The sequence below is a fragment of the Herpailurus yagouaroundi genome, unplaced genomic scaffold (assembly GCF_014898765.1).
Source record: "Herpailurus yagouaroundi ecotype Mexico unplaced genomic scaffold, PumYag 198, whole genome shotgun sequence".
Classification (NCBI taxonomy): domain Eukaryota; kingdom Metazoa; phylum Chordata; class Mammalia; order Carnivora; family Felidae; genus Herpailurus; species Herpailurus yagouaroundi.
Window position 1 is genome coordinate 36,022,833 of NW_024412429.1, and position 12,158 is coordinate 36,034,990.

At 34.2% G+C, this 12,158-nt stretch overlaps 1 protein-coding gene across 1 annotated transcript in view; it reads right to left on the reverse strand.

Annotated features, from left to right (window-relative positions):
- Window positions 1-12,158, reverse strand: part of LAMA2 (laminin subunit alpha 2) — a 395,150-nt gene that overhangs the window by 353,693 nt on the left and 29,299 nt on the right. The window contains exons 6-7 of the mRNA XM_040449243.1: window positions 8,793-8,892; window positions 4,000-4,160 (exon numbers count right to left, since the gene is read on the reverse strand). Coding sequence (XP_040305177.1) covers window positions 4,000-4,160; window positions 8,793-8,892 — 261 coding nt within the window. The remainder of the gene's footprint in view (window positions 1-3,999; window positions 4,161-8,792; window positions 8,893-12,158) is intronic.

Consider the following 12,158-nt stretch of genomic DNA (forward strand, 5'->3'; position numbering starts at 1 on the left):
TTGGTAGTTATTTTCCTTTTGCGCAGTACACGCTTTTATGGTGAGCTCAGTATCAGGTGAGGCTATACTCTCTTTCCTATGGGGATACCACTCACCTGCCTTTTGAAAATTTTTAGAATAAAGGGAGAATAAAACTGACCCTGTTCACAGGTTTGGGTGTTTGATTCCTCACCGCACACTAATTTTTCTTTACCTAGAGCCCCAAAGGAAAAAGAAAGTGACTATTGCCACTTCCAGCTTGCAGGTGGAATTTTCTAGCGCCTATTTCACTGTCAGGGGACAATTCCAGAGTCCAAGCTTAAGTGAATTCTGTTTTAATTTCACTCTGTGATTCCAATCCTAATGTCAATTCCCAGAGAGGCCATTCAAACTCCAAACTTTAACCCGCATTTTTGGATTAAGACCTTCCTTGCTCAGCTTTGCTTGGGTTTATGCTTAACTTAGATTTCCCTTTAAAGGGGGAGATTTCCTTCCCTTTAACTTAGAATTCCTAACATCGAGGGCTTTCCCTCTCTTTCCTGAATCAACATGATTACAAATTGATTTTCTTTGTTTCATCCAGCATACTTATATTTAAAGTGCCAGAAGTGGTGCCCATTTTTCTCAGTATGATATTTTACCAGAGTGCTAACTATTTCAAAGTTATAATAGAAATAGGGGAGCCTGGGTGGCTTAGTCAGTTAAGCATCTGACTCTCTATTAAGATTCAGGTCATGATCTCACAGTTGTGAGATCAAGCCCCGTGTCTGGCTCTGTGCTGACAGTGCAGAGTCTGCTTAGGATTCTCTCTGTCCTTTTCTCTCTGCCCCTCCCCCACTCACTCTCTCTGTCTCTCTCAAAAATAAATAAATAAACTTAAAAAATAGAAGTTTTAAAAGTTATAATAGAAATATATTTAGACTTAAGACCTTATAACAAAGTGCTTTCTTAAAAGATCTACGTATTTCATTAAGTATGATACTTTTTCCTAATAAAAATTATGAAAAACTATTACATGTAATAGTGTCACGGAATAAATGTGCATATGTTTACTGGTTAATATGCATTTTGGAAATGAGCCCTTGCATAGATCTCATTCTAATTCTATTTGAATTTAAGTCTCCAGTATCTTAGCTGCTCAATAAAGTACTATTTGTTAAATGCCACTTTGATCGATCCATGTTGTTTTAATCAACTGACACACCTACATCAAATCATTTTTATGTAAGACAGAACGAGCTACCACATTTCCTTCTACATTAATAAATATCTGTTCAGTATTTAAATTATATGTGTATCTTAGTGGAGCACTGGGTATGTATTATTTTTATAAACAAGGGGCTATAGGTAATTAATTATAGCACATTACATGCATACATATTATGATATGATTCATTTTCTATATGCATATAATTAGTGATTTTTTTAATTATGCAGATATCTATTAAAACCTGTTTTTTGCAAGTTTTTACCCTAAAAAAATTAGTTTATAAGAGCTTATAATCATCCATTTGAAGTACCACACAGTTGAAAGGCAACTCGTGTAATGATGCTCTTCACTTAATTGTTCATTCGCTTATGTTTTCTTAATTGCTATATATAGTGGTTGGGTTTTTTTTTTAATTTCTTTTTTAACGTTTTATTTATTTTTGAGACAGGGAGAGACAGAGCATGAACAGGGTCAGAGAGAGGGAGACACAGAATCTGAAACAGGCTCCAGGCTCTGAGCTGTCAGCACAGAGCCCAACGTGGGGCTCGAAATCCCATACCGCGAGATCATGACCTGAGCCGAAGTCAGCTGCTTAACCGACTGAGCCACCCAGGCGCCCCAGTAGTTGTTTTTTTTAATGTTTTTTTTTTTTTTGAGAGAGAGATAGAGAGGACAGGGGAGGGTAGAGAGGGGTGGAGAGAGAGAGTTAGGGAGACAGAGGATCTGCAGCGGGCTCTGAGCTGACAGCAGAGAGCCCAATGAGGAGCTTGAACTCAAAAACTGTGAGTTCGTGACTTGAGTCAAAGTCAGGACAATTAACAGACTGAGCCACCCAGGTGCTCCTATTGTTGTATTTTAATGTCTGTGTAAAGCTTCCAGTGTCTCTGTAGGAGGCATTTTTCTTAACGAGGATTGTAATCGCTCTACAAGACAGGCAGGCCGTGGGCAGGCAGAGGGCCCGCAGCAGCTCCGGGGGCTCTCTGGAGTTCTGCATCCCTCACTCACTCGTTACTCTCTCCTTGCAAACACCAGGCATCTACGGTGTGTGTATGCAGGGTGGGTGTATGAAAGCATTCCCTTTCTCTTTTTCCAGTTTGATTTCCTATATCCTAGAGACTCAGGAGGTTTCACTCCCATTTTAAACTCAGCTTTGCCTGTCCTGCATTTGAACAAGTGATAAAAATTAGAGATCTTTGTGGAGTTTTGTGAAAGAAATAAAATTCACACATGCTTCATTTTGGTAAATGTTAGAGAAAATGAACTAAGCCCTTAGGTTTGCCCATAAAGACACACAGGATGAAAAGGGAGGTATCCTTAAACAAGGGATCGCTGACGGACTGCTACATGGTATTGGTCTATACTAATTTGTCATTTCAAATAATACTGGAATAAAATGTACTATATCTAGAAAATTTAGTATGTTCCAGTACAAGACAACTTTTACCATAGATTATGGACTTCCTACCAATTTACACAGACAGGAGTTTTACTGTTTAAGTAGTCAAGAAAGGCACCTAAATTACCTATGATGTATACCAATTATGCAACTATTATAATATTTAGCTTGCTATTTCAAACATTATTGTCCCAGTAAATATGCATGTCACATTAATACTAATATTTACTTCTCGTGTTATGCTTTACATTTTTTTTAATGTTTTTGTTTATTTTTAAGAGAGAGAGAGAAAGAGACAGAGTGCGAGCGGGAGAGGGACAGAGAGAGGCAGACAAAGAATCTGAAGCAGGCTCCAGGCTCCGAGCTGTCAGCACAGAGCCCAATGTGGAGCTCGAACCCATGAACTGTGAGATCATCACCTGAACCGAAGTTACATGCTTAACCAGCTGAGCCAACCAGGCACCCCTTGTGTTATACTTTAATGTTTGCATGCACATGCACACATACAACAAACGTAAGCATATAATATATAGCTTCCTAGGTAAGACTAATGAATGAATAAAAATTCTTCATAAGGTTCCAACCATGATTGAGAACAACAAAAAAAAAATGAGTAACATTCATTTTTATATCAGTATGACATTCTAACATTTTCAATGGATTTTTCATTCTCTAAACTAATGTAGATAACATTGTTTAATTCCAGTGTTTTGGAACTGATTGCTATAGCTAAAGGAAATCAATTCTATCATTTTAGACTTGTGCATGTCTCCATTTCCTCTATGTGTATAAGCTGTAGCTGTAATGTATCCCTTGGCATTAACATGATGAGCTATTAGGCTGGGGGTATGTACAACAAATAAAGTCATATTTCTGAAAGTACTCTTGGGAGGAAATACTGAGGCTTTAATCAATTCCACTATGGCTTCTTACATTTTTGCTAATAAAACAGAAGAATTTGAATATGGTATTTGCTGACAATCTGGGTTTAAACTTCAGAAGATTACTCAAAAGTCTGGAATACAACCTTGGACAAATTATTTTCAAAATTAAATACAAAGCTATGGTATATTTGAATGTACAGTAGTTTTTCAGGTTTGCTATTTGTTGTGCTGTCTATTTTTAAGTCAACTGACTAGATGGGTAATGGGAGAAAAGTGGTTTAGCTATAAAATGTCACCTATTCTTAAGGTGACCTGGCCTTCATGTGTTTGTAGGTTTTTAGACAAATGGGAGGTGCCTTGCAGCAGTGAACCTGGTTGTAAAAACACACGAGTGCCAAATATAAAGTAGTGGAGGTTTACAGGAGAAGTTGTTACAATTTGCTTAATGCCAACAGACACAGAAGAACAGAGAAACAAAGGAAAGTGACCTTCTGTCTTGACAGTGGACATTACCAGAATGTATGACGCACCTTGCAGTTACAGGGTCCAAAACAAGGGTCCTCATTTGCGCTCCCTGCGCCACTGCAGTTACAGGGTTTGCAGTCTGGGTAGCCAGTGTAGCCCCTGGCACATCGATCACAACTCACGCCTCTGAAGCCAGGTTTGCAAGGACAAGACCCAGGTGCCAGACCTAAGGGAAGATAAGGCACATATGAACACTTCAAAAACAAATACATAATCTTGTTCCTGAGGTTTTAATTATAGTAACGTTTAGATTCTATTTTGACACAAACGTTAGAAAACTGATGTATATCAGTAAAGAAAAGAGAAAATCAAAAGGCATAAGGCTCACTTAGAAGCTGGCTACAATTCGCTAACACAGCATTTTGGGGTATCATTGAAGATGTTAAGAATAATAATAATAAAAAAAGATAAAATCTCAAAGCATCTACCAAAACCAATGTCACAGAAAAACTGTCACAATGATCAAGGACTAATTTCCATAACTGACTGAGGACACTCCATGAAGAATAAGCAGTGACTTGTGATACCTGTTGGTTCATAACTCAGACTACCATGAGATGGAAACTGTCTGGGGATCAAAAATATACTTAAACCAAAAATGAAAAAAAACAATAATCTAAGTATGACATCACTGAGTATAACAACAACAAAAAGACTGAGGGTTCATGTGAACAGACATTTTGAGGGTAAGGAAGGAGGGACATGAAAGCAGTTTAAATTTACTTTTTCTTTTTAAACAGAGAAATGCAGGAGACAATTTTTATTCTTGTCTTTGATTAGAAAATAGAAAAATACAGATGACTAAATACAAGTTTCTGACTTTCAGAATCTGGAAAAATATAAGAGCAAATCAGTAAAATACAGCCCACTCAAAAAAGGAAAGGAGGGGAAAAACAAGCGAAGAAATGTTACAATGTGAAAGGACACAGAAGGACAGAAAGACTGTCAGACCCACACGCCAACCATGTGTAAATTTCACGGTCTTACTGCTGCTATTAAAACTATGTGTATGGGGGCGCCTGTATGGCTCTGTTGGTTAAGTGGCCGATGTCGGCTCAGGTCACGATCTCACGGTTTGTGAGTTTAAATCCCTCATTGGGCTCTGTGCTCATGTCTCAGAGCCTGGAGCCTGCTTTACATTCTGTATCTCCTTCTCTCTCAGCCCCTCCCCTGCTCATGCTCTGTCTCTCTGTGTCTCCCAAAAATAATAAAATAAAAACGTTAAAAAATTAAAATAAAAACTACGTGTGTGTAATGTTCAGAAGAGATACATAAAATGATAAGAAATATTAAAAGTGAAAGAATGTTAATCTACATTAGGAAAACATACAGAAATGTAAAAACAGTTGTAGTATTAGTAATGGCCAAAGTAGAATCCAATTAAAATAGATTCATTAGGACAAGCTCTCATTTTACACTGATGAAGATGCAATAAAAAACACATTAAGTTATATTTATACACCATAGAAGCACTGATTTTAAGTACAAAAATATATAGACAACAGAAGATTTGGGGGCTCAAAAAGAAACTCGCCAAAAATCAGTGGCTAAGAATATTAACCTACCCACTTCAAATATTTGCAGATGGATTAGAAAAAAAAAAGACATAGAAAAATGTGAATAATCTATTGTTGAATTACACATTATATGGTTATAAATACCTATTGTAGCTTATCATTAACTAATCTATAGAAAGTTTCAATTTCCCAAAGCAGAAATTATCAGTCTTGTTTTCTTAACATAAATTAATACTTCTACTTTCATAACATATGTCATAATAAATTAGTATTACATTAATTCTAAACATCAACATGTTAATAGAATCTTAAACAAAATTCAATCACTCTAAAAGTTAATAAATAAATATTTCTCCTTATATCTCTTGGGTAAAAGAGAAAATCAAGACTTCAATTGCAGACTAAATAATTTTCTAAATAGAATATAACAGCTGTGAGAAAGAAATTTAACAATGTTTATGGGATATAGAAAAAACAGTTGCTTAAAGTAAACTTTTAAGCTTACATACTTAAATTCTTAGAAAAATAATATACACAAATTAAAATTTAATTCATGTAATAATAAAAAAAGAAAAAAACAATATGACCACTATAGGAAAGAAGGAAGATTTGAAAAATAAAGAAAAAGAAAAAAAGGCAAAAAGAGTACCTTAAAGATAATTAAATATATCAAAAGAGGACAAATGATCAAAGAATTACCACAAAAAGTTATGGTACCAGTTAGTTTTTACAGAGTGTTTTCAAAGTTTAAAAATGTGGAAAGCTATGTAATTTAGTCTATGAAGCTAGTAAAAACTTGGTATCAAAATCTAGCAAAGATAACCGTAAAAAAAACATAATAACAGCTGACCAATAGATTAGTTTAAATTTAATGGATCATGAAATAGTGATTTAAGCTTTTATGTAATATGATAAAGATACCAAAGATGAAATACATAATTAAAAATGTCTGAATACTGGAGAGAAGGAAGGAGGTGGCATAAATGAAATATTTATCTTTTATTTTAATTAAAAAAAATTGTAATGTTTATTTATTTTTGAGAGGAAGAAAGACAGAGTGAGAGTGGGGAAGGGACTGAGAGAGACGGAGACACAGAATGTGAAGCAGGCTCCAGTCTCTGAGCTGTTAGCACAGAGCCCGATGAGGGGCTCAATTTCACAAACCATGAGATCATGACCTGAGCTGAAGTCGGACGCTTAACTAACTGAGTCAACCAGGTGCCCCAAAACATTTGTCTTTTAAGATGGAGAGTCAATAGGCAGTATTTAATGGTGATGAAAATGCTAAGAATATTATTTAGATATTGTTTGTAAGATAAGTTCTTCCAGAAGAACTTAGTAGAAAAAATGTCTCAGTGTGATTAAATTTGTAAACAAGATGGGGGGTGAATAAATTGAAGAGGATGCTATTGCTATTTATTTTATTCTCTTCCCTATCATCAAAATCTCGTTTTTACTATGTATTGCTTTCATAATAATTGAAAAAAATTTTGTTTAATGTTTATTTTTGCGAGAGAGACGGGGAGAAAGTGTAAGTAGGGGAGGGACAGAGAGAAAGGAGGAAAGAGAGAATCCCAAACAGGCTCTGAGCCATCAGCACAGAGCCTGATGAAGGGCTCAAACTCACAAACTGTGAAATCATGATGAGAGTGGAAATCAAGAGTCAGACGCTTAACTGACTAAGCCACCCAGGCACCCCTAATTGAAAAATATTTATACACAAAAATCTTCACTGAAGCATTGGTTACAATAAACAAAATTAGAAACAATCTTAATATCTATGTAAAGTTGAGTGGGTAAATAAATTATGGTTATCAAGATAATGATGTACTATTCGAGTGCTTAACCCAGATTTCAGAGAAATCCTCAGTGGTTTGGGGAAAAACTCATTATGTGAAGTTAACACAAACATTTTCATAAGAGTATTTATGATGAATTACCACTGCATTATACGCTTATTTTTCTACTTTTCTATTTTTATCACTTCTCCACAAATAATATACTTCTTTAAAAAGTATAAGAAAAAGCTAAATGATATTACTGAAAATAACATAATTTAGTTGTTACTACAAAAAGATAAGGGGCCATAAAATGAAAAATGACCTCAATAGCTCACCATTTGAGATTTTAAATAATCAGTATTTTAATCTTTTAAGATTGTTGGGCTTACACTGATAATCCTACAGTTTTATAAAGAGAGCAGGTAATCTAAACTGTGCCAAAGAAACATTGCCAATCTTTGAACGTGAAACCCAATGTCGGCAGCGGGGGGGGGACCTATATTGTAGCCATAATTTATTTTAGTCTTTCCTAGGAAGAGAAGAATCCATTCTTAAGAATATAAAGAAAGTGTTTCAGATATTTCCTAATGTTCTACTAAACTTTGGCAAACAACTCTCTTGGAAATAGCTCCTAAACATTTCACGTTAAGGACTTATTTTGACATTTGATTCTTCAGTGTTTGGAGTTCATCATGAATTTCAATCCTCAACGAAAGCATTTGGCTTAAATTCGGGTCAGCCTCTTTCCCTTCTTTAACTCATGACTACTGCCTATTTTTAGCTTTGCTTTCTATACTATTGACTACATCTCAGGATGTGCTGTCTGTTCTCTCCTCCCATTGCTGCACACACATCCCTCAGCAAATGCTGTCATTTCACGCTAAAAACCATGGAAACTACAGACCAATTCAATAAACAACATTTAAAAATTACATATATCACAGATTTCTGATTGACCAGAAGATATATATGCCTAGACATGTAAATATGTATATATGAATGCATATATATGTATATAATGCAAAATAAATTATTCAACTTTTTTCTTTTAAAGCATTATAATTAATTATAATTAGTTTACAGGAAAAGAATGATTGAGATAAATTAAAAAAAAAATTTTTCCTGGAGAGAACACTGATAGATACGAGAATAAAATTATTATTATTACTTTTTAAATGTTTATTTATTTTTGAGAAAGAGAGAGAGAAAGAGAGATTGCGAGTGGGGGTGCGTCAGAGAAAGAGGGAAACAGAGAATCCCAAGAAAGCTCCATGCTATCAGCGCAGAGCCCAACACAGGCTTGAACTCACAAACAATGAGATCATGACCTGGGCTGAAATGAAATCAAGAGTCAGACACTTAACCAACTGAGCCACCTAAGTGCCCCAAGAACAAAATTATTAAGCACATAAAATTTACTGCAAAATGTTACCCTAAAAATTATCATATCTGGCTTATGGTTGCACTTTTATCAAAATGGCCCTCTGAGATCTATCTCACCTCGCCGAGCATGTTTTTCATCCTTCACACAGACTTCATTTAAGGAACCAATTGGATCACAATGGCATGGCTGGCATGGTCGTGGATAATTAGGAGACACCTAAGAAGAATATTAAAAGCCTCTTAATCATGTGTAATAAAAACACCAATAATTTTCAATTCAGCAAATTTTAAGGACAAAATAAATGTAATAATACACAGTAATAAATTATATTGAGAAAATAACATATTATCTTTAATATATGTTTGCAATTTTTAAAATCCCTTTTTTCTAAATGGATACACGAAAGTAAAAAGAAGTACAATAAACATCCATATCCTAAATTCAGCAATTATCAAGATTTTGCCATAGGGGTTCGTTTTCATTCTTTGCTGAAGTTTTTAAAGAAAATTGCAGATAGTCTTTTAATTCCCCTAGATTTCAGTCTGCATCTCTTTCGCAATCCCAGTATCATTATTATAACAAACAAAAATAACAGTATTTGCCTGATGGTCTCTAATATACATTCTGCAATAAAATCCTTCTGATAGATTTTTTTGTTTGTTCTGGGTTTTTTCTTGTGGGTTTTTTTCTTACAACATACTTCATAATTAGTAATTTCACCCCAAATTTATTTTTTAGGAAATTTTATCATGTTGATCATGATATGATTAAATAGAAATGTATATTTGGTGCTGACAAAAAGGACAATATTAAGTACTCAAATTAAACATTTGGTTTCCCGGAGAGGCAGCATAGCCACAAGGGAAACAATTTCTTTTCCTCCACAATTGAGAAATGTGAGTTCATATCTCAGTGTGGCTCTACCGGCTATGTGGCCTCTTGCAACTTATTTGCTTCTTGTGATAGGAGGATAACAATAGCAACTATAGTGATGTTATTAAACTAAAATTAAAAAGAATAACATATAAAGGATCTCATAAGATTCCTCAGATATGTTAAATATTCAATACAACTAGTTTTAATGCTAAAATATTTTAATTAAACAAACCTAGACTGTGATAATATGCTCTAATTACAGCATTTATTCTCCAGATGCAATAGGATAAAGAATAAAATAACAATTATTTGCCTATGGTACATATACTGAAATACTGGCACATGCGCTCTGTGTATATGTGTCTCACTATATATATTATAGGTCTATTCATATAGGTGTATATATTTCACCCATAAAATATAGCATTTACATATGTATATATCTATGCTTCATTTATAAATGTAAACTTGTTTACTAATATAAATCAAAGTGTCATAACTAGAGAGTTATTTACATGCCGTATAAAATATCAATCATTTAGGACACATTTATTTATTCCCCATTATGAAGTAAGCACTATGCAAAGCACAGATAGGTAAGGCCAGGTCTTTGTCTTAAACAAGCTTACAAGAATAACAGGCTTGGAAGACACTGATTAAATACAAGGTGCCAAGTGATAAAATAGACATACTGAGCATTGTGGTACAAAAGAGGAGGGAGCGATAACACAAAGAAGTCAACAACGTTTCACAGAAGTGACATTTAGACTGAAGCTTGAAGTATGAGTAGAAATTCTAGAGTAGACTTGGAAGAAGGGCTTTTTCCCAAGGAAAACAAAACAAAACAAAACACTAAGACATGAAAACAAAATATAAAACAAAAACAAAAACCCTCTGTGGACAAAAAATTTCTTTTGAATAAGATCTTGGCTGTTATAAATGTGGTTTATGATTTTAATGATGAACTTGAGTAAATAAAAGACTCCTAATTTATTAGCCCTCTTTGTGGTAATTGGAGAAATCTGCCTGAATCAGATTGCTGACAAGGAATCCTACCAACATATGAGATTCTGTAAATATATCTACTTTACACGTGATTTTTAATTTAATTAAAGTAATAATTCAGATTACTAATTAGTTATCAAAGTAAACATTACATTATATTTAACTATTAAATATGTGTATTTAGTAAATAAACCTTAAATGAGATTTTAGGACAATCACTTTTAAAAAATTGTAGAGATGGTATTTAGCTGTAAAACCCATGCAAAACAAACAAACAAACAAACAAACAAACAAACAAAACAAAAACAAACCTGTGTCCTATATCTTTATAAAAGACAAATAGACTTCTACCCAAATATTAGGCTTTTTAGAGAATGGAATTTTTTAACATATGCAGTAGCATAAGTATTTTTATATGTATTAAAATACCATAATCTAGGCTCAGATTCACTTAACTGACTTGTAATAAAAACTTGAAGCTGGGGGAGAGGGGAAAGTGGGTGATGGGCATCAAGGAGGACACCTGCTGGGATGAGCACTGGGTGTTGTATGGAAACCAATTTGACAATAAATTATATTTCATATTAAAAAAACAAAAACAAAAACAAAAACCTTGAAGTTTCCACAGTGGATAACGTCAGACTGTCTTGTGTGGTCCAATGTATTCTCAGATACCAAATACTAATTCCAGACAAAATGTAAAAGTAAAATATTTGAGGTCCTGGGAAATTAATCAAAAGCAGGCAGAACTTGGAAGAATTTGAGGTTTGAAAGAAAAAAAAAACATATTATCTGAGATCTATGCTCAGAGATGGGGAGCAAAATCTGCATACCAACATTCCTCAAAGGCTTAAGTGATCCCTTACTTATACATCCATTCAGGAGACTCCAACAACACTCCTCAAAGGCTTAAGTGATCCCTTAATCATACATCCATTCAAGAGACTCCAACAAGTCCAGTGGAAAGTAACCGCTGGAAAGCTCAATGATGTGCATGAGTTTTTAGGTCTGCATACCATAAAGGAAACAGACATTGGAGTTGTCAACCAGGTTAGGAAGATTAGATAACCACCTTGAGCTTTTGGCTCATCTGCCATTTCACGGTGTAAAAGTAAGTCTCTACAATTTCTTAGCAATCAGTCAGTGTGTTTACTACCAATTAGAACCAAATTCAGAAATCTTCAGAGGAAGATAATAGAATCATGTGTCTACATTGTATCATCCAAAATGTCTTGTACAAATCATAAATCCCTAGACATAAGAAGAAAGAGAAGAAAGAAGAAAGTTTTTTCAAGAAAAAAAGCAGTCAATAAAAGCAGACTGTGAGGTATTGAAATTAGTTTGGAAGGACTTATATAGGTACTGTATATATGGCCAAGAACATAAAGGAAATAATGTTTATAAATAAGTGAAGCATGGAATATTTCAGCAGAGAAATGGAAACTATAAAAAAATAAGAAAGCGGAGAAGTAAAATATCTCAATGAAAAATTAACCAGGTTTACTTAACAATAGATTAGTGATGTCAGGGGGTAAAGTAGTACAAATAAATAGAAATTATTCAATCTGAAGGATGAAGAAAGGAATTGTTTGTTTGTTTCA